The sequence below is a fragment of the Aspergillus glaucus genome, assembly GCF_001890805.1.
Source record: "Aspergillus glaucus CBS 516.65 unplaced genomic scaffold ASPGLscaffold_10, whole genome shotgun sequence".
Taxonomy (NCBI): domain Eukaryota; kingdom Fungi; phylum Ascomycota; class Eurotiomycetes; order Eurotiales; family Aspergillaceae; genus Aspergillus; species Aspergillus glaucus.
This window is the reverse complement of record NW_019170462.1, coordinates 596,300-613,857: the sequence shown is the minus strand read 5'-3', so window position 1 is coordinate 613,857 and position 17,558 is coordinate 596,300. Positions and strand designations below refer to the sequence as shown.

At 50.3% G+C, this 17,558-nt stretch overlaps 8 protein-coding genes across 8 annotated transcripts; 4 read left to right on the top strand and 4 right to left on the bottom strand.

Annotated features, from left to right (window-relative positions):
- Nucleotides 1–1,729: 1,729 nt before the first annotated feature.
- On the bottom strand, nt 1,730–4,151 carry ASPGLDRAFT_171500 (SD08430p). The gene is made up of 2 exons (XM_022542740.1): nt 2,331–4,151; nt 1,730–2,260 (listed from the first exon to the last, which is right to left on the bottom strand). Exons 1-2 carry the CDS (start codon nt 3,731–3,733, stop codon nt 1,918–1,920), a joined length of 1,746 nt encoding a protein of 581 aa, XP_022401016.1. The 5' UTR covers nt 3,734–4,151; the 3' UTR covers nt 1,730–1,917.
- Nucleotides 4,152–4,320: 169 nt separating this feature from the next.
- Nucleotides 4,321–5,367, top strand: ASPGLDRAFT_126396 (uncharacterized protein; the record flags this gene model as incomplete). Its single annotated transcript, XM_022540640.1, has 2 exons — nt 4,321–4,366; nt 4,421–5,367. The coding sequence occupies 2 exons, from the start codon at nt 4,321–4,323 to the stop codon at nt 5,365–5,367; spliced, it is 993 nt and encodes a 330-aa protein (XP_022401015.1).
- Nucleotides 5,368–5,787: 420 nt separating this feature from the next.
- ASPGLDRAFT_35587 (uncharacterized protein) lies at nt 5,788–7,477 on the bottom strand (the record flags this gene model as incomplete). Its single annotated transcript, XM_022544581.1, has 2 exons — nt 5,788–6,420; nt 6,470–7,477. The coding sequence occupies 2 exons, from the start codon at nt 7,475–7,477 to the stop codon at nt 5,788–5,790; spliced, it is 1,641 nt and encodes a 546-aa protein (XP_022401014.1).
- Nucleotides 7,478–8,302: 825 nt separating this feature from the next.
- On the bottom strand, nt 8,303–9,660 carry ASPGLDRAFT_319347 (putative esterase/lipase). The gene is made up of 2 exons (XM_022544119.1): nt 9,571–9,660; nt 8,303–9,518 (listed from the first exon to the last, which is right to left on the bottom strand). Exon 2 carries the CDS (start codon nt 9,368–9,370, stop codon nt 8,480–8,482), a length of 891 nt encoding a protein of 296 aa, XP_022401013.1. The 5' UTR covers nt 9,371–9,518; nt 9,571–9,660; the 3' UTR covers nt 8,303–8,479.
- Nucleotides 9,661–10,322: 662 nt separating this feature from the next.
- ASPGLDRAFT_47169 (multidomain presynaptic cytomatrix related protein) lies at nt 10,323–12,267 on the top strand. The gene is made up of 7 exons (XM_022546606.1): nt 10,323–10,618; nt 10,672–10,747; nt 10,803–10,812; nt 10,869–11,038; nt 11,095–11,154; nt 11,205–11,876; nt 11,932–12,267. The coding sequence occupies exons 1-7, from the start codon at nt 10,529–10,531 to the stop codon at nt 12,042–12,044; spliced, it is 1,191 nt and encodes a 396-aa protein (XP_022401012.1). The 5' UTR covers nt 10,323–10,528; the 3' UTR covers nt 12,045–12,267.
- Nucleotides 12,268–12,402: 135 nt separating this feature from the next.
- Nucleotides 12,403–13,907, top strand: ASPGLDRAFT_47168 (phosphopantothenate--cysteine ligase CAB2). Its single transcript, XM_022546605.1, has one exon. It carries the CDS (start codon nt 12,595–12,597, stop codon nt 13,774–13,776), a length of 1,182 nt encoding a protein of 393 aa, XP_022401011.1. The 5' UTR covers nt 12,403–12,594; the 3' UTR covers nt 13,777–13,907.
- Nucleotides 13,908–14,279: 372 nt separating this feature from the next.
- On the top strand, nt 14,280–15,735 carry ASPGLDRAFT_66565 (glycosyltransferase family 31 protein; the record flags this gene model as incomplete). The annotated part of the gene is made up of 2 exons (XM_022549031.1): nt 14,280–15,356; nt 15,418–15,735. The coding sequence occupies 2 exons, from the start codon at nt 14,280–14,282 to the stop codon at nt 15,733–15,735; spliced, it is 1,395 nt and encodes a 464-aa protein (XP_022401010.1).
- Nucleotides 15,736–16,124: 389 nt separating this feature from the next.
- ASPGLDRAFT_126058 (polysaccharide deacetylase family protein) lies at nt 16,125–17,394 on the bottom strand (the record flags this gene model as incomplete). The annotated part of the gene is made up of 3 exons (XM_022540623.1): nt 16,125–16,462; nt 16,494–16,576; nt 16,628–17,394. 3 exons carry the CDS (start codon nt 17,392–17,394, stop codon nt 16,125–16,127), a joined length of 1,188 nt encoding a protein of 395 aa, XP_022401009.1.
- Between the last annotated feature and the right edge of the window lie 164 nt (nt 17,395–17,558).

The following is a 17,558-nucleotide window of genomic DNA, read 5'->3' as shown; positions in this document are numbered from 1 at the left end:
TCTTTTCTTTTTTTTTTTTTTTTTTTGGCAAACTCTTGTGATAGCACCAGGAAACGACATACGTCTTCTCCAGGTCGCATGCAACAACTCGTGTGTCCTAATAAAAACCCTCGATATACCAGGAAAATCAGAACCCGGCGATCTCCTATTAAGACTGCTGCTAACAACAAGCAACCAGTACTTCCGAAACAAAAGAAAAAAATATCTAGTATGCGTGGCATTGATTATCTACCCCCATGCCGTAACATAGTTGTGGAAAGAGTTTTTTAAAAAAAAAAGTTGTTCGAACCGGGCAGACAATATTCGCAAATTCGGACGCAGTTGCTCAGCGCTATGGCCCTAATTCATCTCTGGCAAAAGAAAACAAATATGTCAAACAGCGAAGAGCTTTCGAACCCAGCAATCCCTTTCATCGTCAATCGTCATGCCCGCTCTTGTATCGGTCAGACAATTCATGGTGGGTATTATCCATAATCTTGGGGAGTTCCAAGTCCGGCTTATTCCCGAGTCATGCGGGACTACATCCCCTGGGAAGTCTGTCTTCGTGGATTGCAGAAATATTTTCTAACATCAAAATAACAGTCCAGAGGTATAGCCGTTTCGATTTTTGGTTCTTTACCCACAAAGGCTCAGGAAACCACTCGACATTTGCTGTTTCTGAAGTGAAAACATACGCCATCAAACTCTTTGCACAGTCATTAATTTCATCAGGAAAGTATCAAGCGTTCGCTCATATAGCAAATGTTTCAAGTAAAGAAAATATTCATACGATGAACCAACTCATGAATGATTACGCTGCCAGCGTGATGGAAGCGTGATATTTTCAGAAACAGGGACCAAGGTCGGCTGGAACATCGTCCAGCGTGAGTCGTGCCCAAAGGCGTCGCGACGAAACAGGTCGGGTGTGGGGAGAAGGTTGTCATTGAGAGTTTCAGGTGGGAGCAAGAGGGAATCTGTGCAATACGGCGGCTTTGCGGGATACAGTTGGATGAGGAAGAGGCGCTGAAGCATACGGCGAAGAGGAAGATTGCGTTGCCAATTCAGAAGCCCAGCCGGTTGTAGAATGGTGACAATAGCCTTTATAAGTCTCCTTGAAATAAGTCGAATTAATAGTTCTTATCCTCTTAAGCATTTTCTCTTCTCTTCTTCACTCTTCCATCCTAAACATTCTCCTCTAGCCCCTATGTCCTCGCTACACCGGCAATGAAATATTCAAAGCATCAGTTTTCCATCATTATCTCAATGTCGCCATATTATTACAGGGCTGTGCTAAGAGAATTCGGGATGGAATAAACTGATATCAAAATCCAGGAGCTATGTATGATACTGAGGACTGATATGTTGCAATGGTGGTTTGGATTGTTGTATATGGTAAATTCATTGCGCGTTGAATATCGGCCTTTTTCTGGCCTGCAAGGAATCGTCCAACTATAATCCCCCGTTGAAAAGGTTCTAATTCCTTTCTACTAGTCCTATTAGAACTAGTAGACTGCAAAGGGGCGCGAGGCATGGTGTTGGTGGTTGAAAAGATGATGGACAATATCTGGTGGCGCGTCGCGCGACGCGCAATTACGTAGACTTTTGTCATGTGACTATCTTATCGTGACCTCATTGTGCATGTAAGTAACCTGGGGTATGAGAGGCATATGCCAAACATGTGCCAGAGTTCAATGGACTAGAGATGTACTTATATTGACATACTGACCACACACGACCCTACTGTAACGACAGCTGAATGAAAATAATCAATTATATAATATAATAAGAATAACCACCCAATACACTACAAAGATGCAAGGAATAACCCATCTGAATCTATCATACATCCAATGAGCAAAACACGAGCCTTTCACCGGCCGCTCAAGGCCTATAAGTACAGCCCAAGACAGCCCAAACCATTCACCACAACAGGCGCATCTAAGACCGATTCCCCGAGGCAACCCTCCAAGCCCTAAGCGGCAGCCCCTGCAACTTAATCACAGCCGGCTTAATAAACAGCATGAACGTAACCACACCAACCAACACACACAAAATATTAGTCGTATAGTATCCGTCGTGGACCACATGGCAGGTGCCGCCGCCGTTGACGCAGCGGTTCTTCTCTGGTTCGAGGGCGCAGGAGAAGGGGGATGTCACGAGGGCGTCTTTGAGGGTTTCTGCGGCAGGTGGGGTGGTCGGGGGGATGCAGGTTGCTTCGGTGAAGAGGTCGACGAGGCGGAGAATGAAGTAGCGGGGGAATGTGCCGCCAAGGTTGCAGACGCTGCGATATGTTAGACTAGATCGAGAAAAAAAAAAAAAAAAAAAAAAAAAAAAAGGGGGAAAGAACTTACGTAGCCAACAAGGTCATGTAGGTTCCTCCAATGACTGGATCGGCAATACGAGCGTGGAACGCCGACACGGCAACGAACATGACCGTGTTCATGAAGGTCGAGATCACATGCTCTCCGATAACCGCGAGCAGATACCAAAATGGAACCTCCGGAGTGGCCGGGAAGATCACCACAGTGGCCTGGGCCAACACGGCAGCTGCCAGGCGACCAACAAACGCCCAGCACCACAGTCGCATGGGCGTGTATTCCGTGGACCACTTGCCGGCATAGTAGCCGAGGAAGATCTCAAACGGGAAATCAATCAAGACCACCAATGCCATGTTATCCTGACCAAAACCCTTGTCCAGAAGCTTGAGACTCGTAACTCCATCGTTGGCCTGGAATCCGATCTTCGCGATCAGATGCACGAGGATGATGGTCTGCACGTTCTTAAGCTTCAACACGTTCCACATGCTCCGGTAAACGTGCATGATGCTGTCACGCTCCCGGGTCTTGTCCTCCTTCTTCAACATGGCGAGGCATAGCGTCACAATCAGATACGCCCATCCCCAGAAGTTCAGGTACGTTCCAAGCGACAACAAACCCCCCTCCGACGGAGTCGAACGGAACCAGCGGTTTGCAAAATCCGCCGAGTTAAACGCCAGAAACACCGTGTACGAGAGGAAATGACCAGCCGTCAATCCCACAGTTTGCGCCGTAGAAGCGTAGGAGATATTCGGCGGCGACATGAGCGTAATAGCCCACCCGTCAACAGCGATATCCTGCGTCGCACAGAAAAACACCAACATAAACCACCAATACGTGAAATTCCACACCCCAGCACCACCATTCGCCCCCGCCGCCGTCATCATCTCCTCAATGCGACCCCCCAAATAAATCATCGCCAACCCAGCAATAATCTGAACAGGGGTAATCCAACTCTTGCGTCTTCCAAACGTGGGACTCCAAACAGCATCCACAATCGGACTCCAAAGCAACTTCAACGAATACGGATACGACGCCAACGAGAAAATCCCAATCTGCCCATACGACAAATGCGGCTTCAGCAAAAACGGCACCGACCCCGTCGCAAGACCCATCGGAATCCCCTGCAGAAAGTACAACACAACCAACAGCAAAAAGTTCCGTTTATCAGTATGCGGGAGATTCTGGAAGCTCGTCGTCGCCAGGCCCGGGGTCTGCGGCGTCACGGGTATCGAGGGCTCTTCGTCTAGGGTGAAGGAGTCGCGGGACATGAGGCGGTTTGCACGCGCGGAGGAGGACTCCGGGGGTGTGTCCCGCTTGCGCATTTCTATGTTGCTGTTCATTTTCTCGCGATTGGCATGACCGTTTTCGTGGCCGGTTGCGAGGGTAAGGCTCGGTTTGGAGCGGCGTTTGTTGAGGGTCTGGCCCTTGGGCTTCATCGGTAGCGTTACTGTACGGAGTACCGTTGTTATGTCCGTCGGTTGGTCGGACTAGATTCGATGGTTCGAGAAAGGAAAGAGAAAGACCGTATCTAGTTCGAAGTCGAATGTGCTATTGCATGCTAGTCTCGGGTATTCGGTAGATAAGGAGAGGCGAGTTTAGAACAGAGCAGTGATCGACTAAAAGGAAGGAAGAGTCAAAACCAGTACTCCGTAAAGGGGAAGAAAGGAAAAGAAGGAGAGAAGAAGAAAGTAAAGAAGTTAGAAAGACTAAACAACGTCCATCCGGAAAGAAAGTTGGAGGAGGCGAAGCAAGGCTCGGAAGTGGAAGGCCTGAGGTTGAGGATAGTTGGCCTCTGCGGCGGTTATGCAATTCTACCAATAAACCATCACATATAGCCGTTATTGTAAGAATTGGACTCAGGATTGAATAAAATAAGCTTACTTCTGCATATCAACGTCTGTAAACAAAATACTCCAGCACATGCATCACGTCACGTGGTCCGAGCACTCCGTCTTCATCCTCCGGACTTCTACTTGTAGATACGCAACAACACACCACCGTCGCCCAAACAAACACATCAATCATGGAATCCGACCTAGATTCTGATATCTCCTCCATCCGCGCAGAAAGTACGCATGTCCTTTCCCCCTTTACCCCTTTGGAAGATACTAACGCGCGCGCAGTCCGCGCCCTCCAATCCCGCAAACGCTTCCTCACCTCCAGCCTCCTCGCCTCCGACGCTCTCCAAAAACACCTCCTCAACCCTAATACTGCATCATCCTCGAAATCGCAATCGCAGCTCGCAGAGGCATCACCCCTAGTCCAATCTGCCAACGCCCACTATGAATCGAACCACCACCGCATCGCGTTCTCGACGACCGCGTTTCCGTTTACGGATCCTTCGCCTTATGGCTCGTCGGGAGGGGGTAAAGATAAGGGAAACGAGAAGGAGAAGAATCTATTAGGCGTGCGCATTGACATTTGCGCGCGGAACGGCCGATTCGCGAAACCGTACTATGTACTCCTAAAGCGAGTTGCAGGGCCGGATGGGCAAAAGCGACTCCGCGTACATCGACATACGATCCCGGCGTTTATCTCGATGGAAAAATTAGAGCGGATATACCTACCTACACCATCGCAGACGGCAGAGCAGGAACAGGCAGAAAACGGAGAAGAAGAGGAATTGAAACCCTGGAAAAAGAAGAAGCGGCCCAACAAAAAGCCCGACCTCCATGCCTTCGTCCGAACACTCCGACGCGAATTAGTCTCGTGGCAGAAGAGGCGCGATGTTGTTGGGTTATTACGGGAAAAACTAGGGGTGCCGAATCAAGACGCTAACTCCGAGATAGATATTTTCTCCGATGTCAAAGATGGAGGGTGGTTACCGATTAACTCGATGGGTCTTGCATCGTTATCACCTACGGCATTGGAAGCACGATATGTCCGGTTAGAATGGGAGGATGGGCGCGTGGGGAGATTCAAGTTGTCGAATACGGGGATGGTCGAGCGCGCGGTTGTGATTGGGGACCAGGGTAGGGATAAAATGCTCGAAGGAGCCATAACAGGGGGCGATGGGAGGGTGGAAAGCGTGTTGGACCGGTTGGGGCAGTATACTACGTTACAGTCATGACTGGGATAGATATGATATATGAACTACTCTAGGGATTAACGCTATGTACATAACTCAAAGACCGCTGATGCGTGTATTGCTGTCTGGACAATGACCAAAAGAGATGATAAAAATGAGCAACGTGTTGCTACAATTATAAAAGAATAAAACCACCAGTGGCAATGAAAAAGAAGTGTACATGTATAGTCAAAACACCACGCTAGACGCGAGAGACCAACCCGAACAGCTGCGGATATCAAATGCAAACGATGAGACAAGACAAGTATGCGACCCAATAGGAAAATAGAAGAAACCCAAGAAAGATATGCAAAATATATGCTGGGAAATGGGGAAGAAAGAAAAGAAAAGGGTATCACTGGACATAAAATCATCAAAATGACAAAAAGAGAAGGACGAAAAAGAAAAAAAAAAAAAAAAGTATTAGAACATCGTTCCATCTCCCTTCTGGTGCATCTGTTCATCATCACCGCTGCCAGCAACGCAGCAGGCCGAGTCTCGTGTCTCGTAATGCGAATCATTGAACGTCAATGGCGGAAGAGGACCATAAGGTTGTCCATGCTGTTGTTCGAGTTTGCGGCGCAGAATAGCCTCCTCCAGATTCCAGCGGTGCATGAGCTTAGTCTTTCTAGCGTCGAAGCCCTGCAAGACATTCGATTCCTCCTGCTGGTGTTGCTTTTGTAGTTCCGAGAAAGCCTCCGCGTGCTTGTCGATCATAGCGTCTAGCTCGTTCTCGAAGCGTTCGATGGCTTCTTGTAGGCGGCGTTCCTGGCGCTCGCGGAGAACTTTGATCTTAGCTTCATGCAGTTGGTCCATTGTTTCGTGGTCGTGGTATTCCTGCGCCAGCTGGGCTTTTTGTTGGCTTGTGTATTTTCGTTGTAGAATGAGCTTTTCGGAGCCGGAACCCGGTGAGGATGGGGGGCTTCGGTTGTTGAAGTAGCCTTCCATGTGCTTTATGCGCGTGCGCGCATTTTGTTTAGCCCGGTCGAATTCGCGCTGCTGTTCCATTTCAACAGCGAGTTGTCGCTCTTCCATCTTGATGGCATTGGCAGTGTTCTAAACCGTTAGCAAAATGACTTCTCAATGAATTGGAAACAATACCAACCTTTTCGCGCTTCTCTTCCTCGGTGCGCTTATTCTCCGACAACCGATCGGCAACCGAAGCCTGCTGGCGACTTCGCAACCGACTCATAAAGGCAGCTTGAAACGTGGCATGCCGATTCCTCTCCAACCGATGCGCCTCGCGCATTTTCACCATTTCCGCATTAACCAAACTCCTCTGCAGCGACTCATGATCAAAAACCGGAATCTCAAGCTTCATAACTGAATCCTCCGCATTATTCGGAGCGCTGGTAGGTTGCGACGACTGTGCTTCACCAGTCTTTGACTCCACATACACCTTCTCATCCCCTTGCTCTCCCTTGATAACTGTAATCTGAGCCTCGGGCGGGAGAAACACAGCCGAGGAAGTCCGCTTCCTGCGGAACGGGAATTTGTCAATCGCGGATCTAAGAGACTCCCTGCGTTTTTGCTTCTTCTCCCCCGGCGTCAGGCTTATCATGGAATGCCGGTTATTATGCACAGGTTTTGCGATGGCTCCATCACTACCTGCGGGTGCTAGCTTTCCATCACTCGAGCAGTATGATGTAGGGCGTGTGGACAGTGATGCGATCGAGCGGACGCTACCGGATTTGACCGGCCGGGAGGAGACGGTGAGTTCGGAGAGGGAGGAGGCGATCTGATCGAGGGGGATTTCGTGGTGCGTATGCTGGTGCGCATGCGGGTTCTGGGACCGAGTCTGCTGCTGTTGACCTTGTTGACCTTGTTGTTGGCCTTGCTGTTGCTGGTGTGCGGTCCCTGGCCTTTCGCATACCGAATTGCGACCGGTCGACGAGCCAGACGACAGGACTGGGGAGGAAGAGGATAAATCGACCAAGCCCGAGGCGATCGACGCTGTTAGCGACGCGGTCACTTCGATCTCAGGAATCTTGAGACCCAGCTGGTGCGCCTCATCGAGTAGTTTCTGGTTGCTGGATAGTTCAGATTCCTCGGACGGGTGTAACAGGACCTCTTTGCGGTATTGGTCCTCGTCAACGGGATTGTGGACACTCATGATTGTACGATCGCAGACTAGTCGAGTATAGCAGTAGAGATAGTAGCAATGCTTGTAGTTGTAGATAGAGGTATGAGGCACATCGGAAGCCCGCGACCAACAAAGCCCGGCAGATGGAGGGGGGGCAATAACAAAACAATTAATCAAAAAATCAAAGAGACTTGAACTAGATTGAAACAGAAAGAACAAAAGAAGAATGCTAGAAAAGTAATGGAATAAAAAAGAAAAAGGAGGAGGGGCAAAAGCTGGGTCAGGTCAGGGGGCGTGCCGTGGTTATAGAGACAACTGGACCACGGTACAGAGGAATATACGAATGGAGAAGGTTGGTAGAAGATTCGATGAGAAGAGAAGAAGAGGGCGAAAGACATTAAAAGGTATGTACAGAGTACAGAGTATGTTGTACGTAGAAGTGAGGAAAAGGGGATGCAAGTAATAATAAGGACTGGGTCAGGTCATGGAGGACTGACAATGGAGTCTTATGGACGCTTTCCAGTCAGTGCTCAAATTCTGTAAGCAATTCAAATCGGGCCCGCTTGGAAATAATGCATTTTTATTTTTTATTGTTTATTTCTCCTTGACCCACGAGAGCTTTTTTTTTTTTTTTTTTTTTTTTTTGCCGGTTGACCGACTCACGGCCGTCCGCGAATAATCGGTATTATATCCCATACCGGTGCCAATTACATACAGCATACGTCAAGTTACAGGTACATATCGGAGATCCCAAAGAAGCCTTTTATTGTATGTATTACTCTTCCATTGTTCTTGATTCCCCTGACGTGTGACACGGGGAGTAGGGCTAGGGCCCGTTGAGTTTCAGCTTTGAATGAATTGCCCGGCTGCAGGCACCGTGGCTTTCAAAGAACAGTGGATGTGATTCATCAAAAGTCAAAAGGATGCCAAGGTTTTGTATCTATAAAGACGTTTCACATCGCTGTTTATTCTATACGAGTACAACCACGGAATGCGGGCGGAGTACATAACCAAATGTTGATCTGAGCACAATTACTGCTCCCGAGACAACATCGCAACAGCCATAGCATATGCCTTTTCCTTAGCATCACCTTGAACGGTACCTTTGCGGGCATTCTTATCCCAAGCATGGTTGCAGCCTTGCATCCGTTGGCAGACAACCTCGCGACCAGGCAGTTCACCAATGCGGGTGGCCAACGTTTCGGCTTCACCCGCAAGGCTATCACCAGCTGCCGTCACCATCAACACGCGGTCTGGGAAACGATCTGGCTCGCTGTAATACGGGGAGATGCGGGGATCTCTGGCATCAATGCCAGAGGGGATGTAGCATTTGTCGAACATGCGGGCCGTCGCTGGAGGAATAGGCTTTCCCGTGGGGTCTGGCGAAACCTTGGCAGCTGGATCGGTGTGAAGATCGAGTGGTGGATAAAAGGCAAGCACAGCATGAAAGGTTTCTCGGGGGTAAATGGTCGATGAGGCTGCCAGCGCTAAATTCGCTCCAGCACTAAAGCCCGAAATGTCTACGCGAGACAGGTCGAACTCGGTGGGCTGATTGAGTACCCAGTTGACCACATCCTCGACGTCATTCAGCGCTGCGGGGAATGGATGTTCAGGCGCTAAACGGTACTGCACGTCAAGCACCGTGTATTTGGTCTCTTGGCTAACCTGGCGACAAAAGGGACCGTCGCTCCCGTGCATCGGGATAACGAAACCACTGCCGTGGAAGTTGATCAAGACAGGCGACAATTTGGCTGCAGATGATGATCGGTAGACATCGGCCTTGATTGTCCTTTCAGTTTCTCTAGATGGAATACGGTACACCTCATCGGGAGGGACCACGGTACGCTTGCGAGAGCGAAACCGCACAATTGCTCGGATGAGCACGGCAACCAGCTTGTAATAGAGATAGGAAAACCACGACATTATTGTTGATATGTTGATCGTCACCAGGAGCCAAGCACCCAGCGGGACTGTCAACTTTGTGAAGGCGAAAGATGAAACAGAGCGAATTGGCTATGACGGCGGAGAGGCTTGAGCGGCCTAAGCACAGAGGGGCTGATGGTGGACTCGTATTGTGATTGCAAGCCGTGTCTGTACGGAGCAGTGCAGAACAGAGTTGCGACACACAGATTTTTCTTGTCGACAGAGCGAAACACTGTGTCGATACGTTCACGATAACGTTCAATAGACGCGATCAATCGATCAATCGAGCTGGACGCGCACTCGCACTCGTATCGTCGAAGTATTTTCGGTGCTAGAAAAGGCACAATTCCCGGGAGAATACCGACAATGTTCAATAATCGTAGGGAGAAGTGGGTATAACGGCCCACCAAATCCTCGCGACAAGAAATCTTCCAATCCCAGACGCGAACAAAATTAAAGTCAACTCGTGGCTCTCACGTGGAGACTCGAAACAACCGCAGTAAGCGGCTTAGATCTCCTACCGGTTGTTTCAGAAGGGATTGAAAAAGGGTGTTTCCCCTGGAAGATCCTCAAGGCTGTGCCATTGTCAGTCAACTTTGGGCCCTTGCCATGTGGATGTGGGCTTTTATTTCGGAAGAACATCACTGATCATCGCCTGAGAAGACCCTCTTTCCCGATGTGGATTTGTTAAGCGGTTCGGCACTCTGTATCGCCTTTCATAATGAAGCGTTTTCCAGAGAAGAAGGCATAGAATTGACAGAATGACTGCGATGTACTCTGTAGATGTACTGTGTAAAGGAGAGCAACATGCAAGAGGTATGCGATCACGTGCATTCCGTGGCAATAACAGCCCAGGCAAGTAAACAAACCAAATAACCTCCAACCACGTAAAGACCTCTTAATGCAACGCACATGCTTCATCATCGGTCAAGCACATCATCCAACAACATCACCGCCAGTCAATCAGCATCGCCATGTCCTACATTATTGTACAATATTATCCTGAAACAGACTAAGCAATTAAGATCCGATCCTTCAGGGGTCTACGGCCCATTTTGCCATCCACTCAACTCTGTTCAACATCACTGCCTGTCAGTGATTATCAACACGGGCCGCTCTTAATTACATCTCACGCTGCGTTGGGAAAGAGATTAGGAAATGGCTCTTCCAGCTGAACCAGGGGATTCCAAATTCACCGTCTTCCTCCGCCTGCCGTTTCCCAGAGGAGACTTCGTGGATCCTCCGCCTGCAAGTGCCTCTACCCGATAGAGCCGATAAAGAATACCTGCTAACATGCCTAGGTTGAATGGGACGCAGCAAAAGACCAGGCTCTTTGGGATGTCCTGTCGCGGCCTTCCAAGGGAGATGATATAGACTGTATTAACTTTAACGCTTCTCCAACTGCCGAGAGCTTATGCTGACTCTATTCCAGGGAAAACACTGTACGGATACCATGAGTTTGGATACTTTTAGCGCACTAACAGCCGATCTTTTCTAGTGCAAATAATTTCGGCGTGACTCTGCAGTTCTTTCTGCAGCAAGCTGCGTGGCTCTGTGACCGGCAGTTGACCCAGGTTCGCGCGCAAATGCGCAAAGTGGGCACGGCCCAGTCAACTTCTCCGTCGCCAATGCTTGGCTCGACTTCGGGGAGTGCTGCTGGTGCCCAAGGTATGAATCGTTGCTTTATAAGGTGTAGAATAGGTGTTTTTAGCTAACTGCACAAGTATCCCGTCCCCCTCCAAGCCGTCTTACGACACAACAGAAAGACACGCAGCCGCAACGAAGTAAGAATCACATTCATGGTCTGAAGTTCTAAACGGACTAACAAAAACAGTCGTTCCCCAGCGCACCAGTTCCAATGCTACCATCAACCAAATCAAACGAGATCAATCGCGCAATGCCACACCTACGGCAGAGATGAAAGATCCCAAGCCTGAAGGTTCCGGTCGTCGACCTTCTGCAAATATCCGGGAGCAACCACCACCTGCGCCGGCTCGCAGAACCCCTACCTTGGAAGAAGAGGACCTTTCGACGAGTTCATCCGAGTCAGAGTCAGATGAAGAGGAGGAGCTAGACAGCCGGCGGAATCCCAGGTTCAAGCGCTTCGGGAAGTTCTCTATGCATCGACCGGGTCTGCGGGACGATGAAGAAGATGACGAGGATGACTCGCCAGCTTTCCTCCCTTACTCGCGAGACGTTGAACATAGGCCTCGGGAGCACAGTGGACAGGACCTCAATGCAACATTGCGTCTCAATACCGGAAGCCCAGATGTCTACCGCCGGCGTTCAGCGGAGCATCCTCAGACTCCTCGAAACCCCATGACAGCAGAATCTTCAATGAGCTCTGCGAGCTCCGGGGTCCCTGTGAGTCACCAGCCGAGTGACAGCAGTCGACAAGCAAGCCAAGTCGCAAGTCCACGACGAGGCGAGTTGGCCAGCCCGCGGCGGTCGAGAGAAGCCAGTGATGGCACGCCCAGTATTGGGAGCAGCTTCAGCGACCTTGATGGTAAGACAGACCTAGTTACCCCTTCCATGTAGTATCACCTATTAACATCTCTTAGACGCAGGTATTACACAGTCAGCGCTTGAAGAGGTACTACTCAGCAACATGCAGGGCGGAATGGCGAGTCGGATGAGCACCATCAGCCAAGCTTTCCGGAGTCGCTACCTGTAAGACATAGTATGATATAAGCTTGATATAAGATCCTAAACTGTCAATTATACCATTTTACTCTTTATGTATGAATGTTTATGCGGAGAATCACGTGGTACCCCGCGGCAGTGACGTCAACCCGTTCATTCCGAAAGCGGTGAGACAAAGAAACCGACCGAGCCCCTCGGCATAAGCGGAGTTGAGGCTAGGGAACCGGTCAGCGTGCATTATTATCCTACTAAGCATTCTTATCTATCCTTATTCTCATTCTTACTGCGTACATTGAAGACCGATTGTCAATTGACCTGTATCCGTTGTATGAGAGGTGTATGTATTGTTGAGTGGTCCACCAGAGACAACTGTTGAGACCAATGGAGCACCGAGTACTCTGTACTATTGCTGAACTACTGCTGATGATACCGGTCAATAGGAATCTCCATCTGCTCCGTAGTCCGTCCGGAATCCTCGTGGGGGTTGTCGCAGTGATATAAAGACACGCAATTCACCGAGGTCGAATGGAACCGAGTCATTAATCGCACCTACGCATCTCGAATCCCTCCTCACTATCGCAATGGCGACCCCAGAAGAAGCCGAATCGACCTACTTCAACAACTACCCACCCCCCAAAGCCCTCCCGAAACACGAGTCCCTAGCTCGCGCATTCATCAACTACCATGCCGAGGAGAACCGACGAGTAGTCCTAGTGACATCCGGAGGCACAACAGTCCCTCTAGAGAACCAAACGGTCCGCTTCATCGACAATTTCTCCGCAGGAACGAGAGGAGCTACATCGGCAGAGTATTTCCTGCAGGAAGGGTATGCAGTGATTTTCCTGCACCGGCAGTTCAGTCTACTGCCATACTCGCGGCACTACAGCCACTCGACAAATTGTTTCTTGGATTTTATGGACGAGGGGGTTCCGTCGGGGGATAATAGTAATTCGACGAGTCCGGATCACGGGCCGATTGTGGTGCACAGTGAGTACCAGGATCAGATGCGCGATGTGCTACGGAAATACCGCTATGCGAAGGAGAATAATCGGCTGTTGTTGCTGCCGTTTACGACGATCGCGGAGTATCTGTTTGAGCTACGGTCGCTGGCGAAGTTGATGCATCCGCTTGGGTCCAAGGCGTTGTTTTATCTGGCGGCGGCGGTTAGTGACTTTTTTATTCCCAGCGACCGGATGGCGGAGCATAAGATTCAATCGTCCGAGGTGTCGTCCGCAGAGCAAAGACAGAAATCCGCTGGGAATAATGAGCAGCAACAACAAGAGGGGCAGAGTAAGAAACTGGTGATTGACCTGGACCCTGTCCCGAAATTCCTGCACCGCCTCGTGGACGGCTGGGCACCGGAGGGTAGCATGATCGTCTCCTTCAAACTGGAAACCGACCCGGACCTGCTAGTACACAAAGCGCAGACGGCTCTGCAAAGATACTCGCACCATCTGGTTATCGGAAACCTGCTCAGCACGCGCAAGTGGGAAGTTGTATTTGTGACGCCGGACGCGCCGTACGAGCACTGGATCCGGGTTCCCAAGTCGCGACGGAGTAAGAGTATCTCGGGGTCAGAGGCACAGGTTGGGTTGGCGGAGGCCAAGAAGAGGAATCAGGCGTTGAGCGGTGCTCAGGAGGGGCAGGCCGGAAGCGGTAATGAAGGTGCTGCACCGGGCGATACGGAAGGTGAGGGAGGGATTGAGATTGAGCGATTGATTATTCCGGAGCTGGTCAAGTTGCATTCTCGGATGGTCAAGTAGGCTGTACATACATACAACTGTAGTGTTATCGGAGAATGACCTCCACAGGAACAGACCACTCCACACTTTTCATTTCAGGGGAGACACCACTATTTGAGTATTTGCAGAGCACTACTACCTACTGTAATAAGAGCATTGTATAGATCTCCAGGGGGTTCATTTCCCATGTTAAAAAACTGCGCCGCCGAATGCGAAACCAACAACGCGTCATAATGGGTGCGATCGTCTTCATCTTCGTCGCGCTTCCTCCTTTCGGCGGTGATCTGTATGAAGGCGAATTCCACGTTCTCCTTTCTCGTTCTCTCTTCTTGTGACTGTCATCTCTATATGTCTTTCTCTCCTACTCATACACTCCTTTTCTCTACTCTATATTCTGGGTCTCCGTTCTAATTACAGTCCAGGAAGCACCGGAGGGGACCTCTCTCTGCGTGGACACATGAATAACGACTAACCACACCCACCACATCAACCACACCTCTATCCTTGAGCATTGAGCAAACAAAATGATAACCCCCCGCCTCTACCGCCGCCGAATCACCTGGGTGGCATCCCTAGTCGCCCTCTTCCTCCTCTACCACTTCTTCTCTCTCCGCTCCGACCTCGATGCCCCCGCCGTAGCCGCCAGAACCAAGACCTCGCAGAACGCCAACACCAGTCCAAATGCAAACGCCGATTCCAGCACCAACCAAAATGCCAACTCAAACGCAAATAATGGCGAAAAGGCGCAGGACCGCCCCATCTGCCCACCCCTCCCCGGCATGGAAGACGTCCTCGTCGTCCTCAAAACAGGCGTCACAGAAGCCCTCGACAAAGTCCCCGTGCACTTCCAAACAACCCTCCGCTGCGTCCCCAACTACGTGATCTTCTCCGACCACGATGAGGAAATCGCCGGCGTCCGCATCCACGATGCCCTGCGCAACATGCCCGACGAAGCCCTCAAGCAGTCCATCCCGGACTTCAACATCTACAACCGCATTCGCTCGATGGGTCGCGCGGGTCTAGCACAGGATGACTTCTCGGACGTTGCGAATTCAGCATTGGGAAAACCGGATAATCCGGGGTGGAAGCTGGATAAGTGGAAGTTCCTGCCGATGGCGATGGGGACATATAAGTATAAGAGCGATGCGAAGTGGTATGTGTTTATGGAGGCGGATACGTATTTCGTCTGGGGTAGTCTGCTGGCGTGGTTGGAGAATTTCAACCCCGAAGATCCGTTGTATATCGGTACCGAGACGCAGATTGCGGATGTCATCTTCGCGCATGGGGGTTCTGGTTTTGTCGTTTCGAACCCCGCCATGAAGCGCGTTGTCGATGAGTACTCGGTCAAGTCGAATGAAATCCACGCCTACACGGCCGGCCACTGGGCGGGTGATTGTGTTCTGGGCAAGATCCTGCTGGACGTCGGTGTCCCGCTGCACTTCTCCTGGCCTATGTTGCAGAACACGGCTGTTGCGGAACTAGACGAGTTCTCGCCGGACTTCTACCGTCGTCCGTGGTGTTATCCTGCCGTTGCGTTCCATCACTTGTCTGCGCTGGATATCCAGAGTCTTTGGGAATTCGAACAGAAGCGCTACAAAGAGGTACCCTTCCCCCCCCCCCCAATCCCCATTCCCCATTCATAATAATCTAACAAACAAATAGTCCCGCAAAACCCTCCTCCTCCACGGCGACGTCTTCAAAGAACGCATCTACCCCGAACTCGCCCCCGACCGCTCCTACTGGGACAACCTCTCCACCGAAGAACACTCCGTCGCCATCGACACCTACGAAGACTGCCAGGCGCTGTGCGCGACGGCCCCGCAGTGCCTGCAGTTCACTTTCCGCGCTGGAAGGTGCTACACCAATAAGACGCCGAAGCTGGGACGTTCGAGTGCGGATTCTAGTTCGGGGTGGATTATGAAGAGGGTGGATGGGATGTTGGCTTCGGCGCCGAAGTGTCGGAGGCCGGATTTTGGTTGATTTACTATACTTTCTTATAACTTTTTTTTTCTTTTTTGTTTGCAAAATTGTCTCTCTTCTGTTATACTATATCTTTCTTTTTGTCTTTTATATTTCCTTCTAGGATGATTTGGGCTGGGGTTGGCGTTAATGAGGAATGCTTATTGACTGTATTGCATAGTGGGCAGGTGATACATGCATTGAATTGAATTGTTTTAAAAGCAAACACCATTACTGACAATTGCTCTAGTCGGAAAAGACAGTCAAATAACTATACCCCAATAACCTACCCAACCGCCGTCAGGCCATATGAATACCCAAGCAAGCACTAACAACGCCAATACCAACCATACTAAGCGAACAAACGCATAAAGAATGGACATAAGAAAAACCATCCATCCAACAGACGATCACCTAAGCGGAGGTGCGTTCGGATCCTCGAGACACTGGTCAATCCGCATAATGCTCATACCGGCACCCTTGATCGTATGGATGAATTGTCTGAAATACGCAACCGTGCTCGGACTGAGATAGTGCATCACGGCCAGATTTCCGCCTTTCATGACGTCGCGTGTGAAGGCTTCGATCTGTCGTTCCGGAGTATCAGTGTTGGCCCAGAGCCAGTCTTCAACATCGACACTCCAGTTCACAATGTACGGGTCGCGGATTCGAGCTGCGAGTATCTGGCGTGTTCTGGCTCCAATCGTTCCGTATGGGGGTCGAAAGTATCGAGCTGTGAGTGTTAGCACTGGCCATTTAGACGGAAAGAGAATTCATACACTGGATTCCTAGGTAGTCTTTAAAGGCATCAATGCTCTCCAGGATCTCATCTTCAATATCCTCCTCGTCTAATGTCTCCATCCTGGGACATGTGTTAGAACAGTGAAGCCCTGATCCAATGGAAACAACGTACTTTTGATGCGTATTAGAATGAAGCGCAACCTGATGCCCTCGCCGTAACATCTCCTTATAGACCTCAGTGAAATTGGTATCTTTATCCCTCAGACCTTGCCCGACAACGAAGAACGTCACGAGCACCTTCTCCTCCTCAAGGATATTCATAACCTCCTGCGCAAACTGCGGCTGCCCATCATCAATCCCAAACGCAAACGAATTAGGCCTCGAGCATTTGAGAATCATCTGGCCATTGGCCAACTTGAGCGGCACCGATGCCCCAGTTGGCAAGTTGCGGATAATCTCAATTCGATGCAGCGTGACACTTTCCCCGGTATAGAACCCATTGAAAGAAACCGACACGATCTTCGACAAATCAACTGCGAAGTGCGACATGGGCACATAAATATCGTTCTTCCCGCTCAAGTACCGCTTCACTTCGATTGTATCCCATGTAGCCGGATACGGATTCCTGCCCGGTCGACACTCAGCGTTATTCTGGTTCAGCGAGATACTAAACTTGTTGGATCCCGAAAACACGACGTGCAGATACCGCTCCCGGAACGGCATAAAGTTCGTACAGTGCAAAGCAGACACCTGCGTGTGGAAGTTCTGGTCTGGATCTTTTGGGTAGAAACGCGCATAGTGTCCACCGCGGTTTCTATCGACATCGTAGTGCACATCAAGGTTCTCGCCAGCGCCATGCCAGAAGCCAAGATTGTTGCGGTCGCTGTACTGGAACGTGTCGATGACGAAAGGGTCTCTGTACTTCAGCTGGGCCTCCATGAGGTTTATGCCATACTGGATGGAGGGGGTCGTGGCGTTTGTCGGTACAAGTTTATCGACGTTCGTGACGTTGGCATTGGCGATAGCGGTATTTCCTGTGGCTGCGCTTGTGATGGGGAGGAAGCTGGTAAAGAGGAGGATGACGAGCATCATGTTGGGTATGG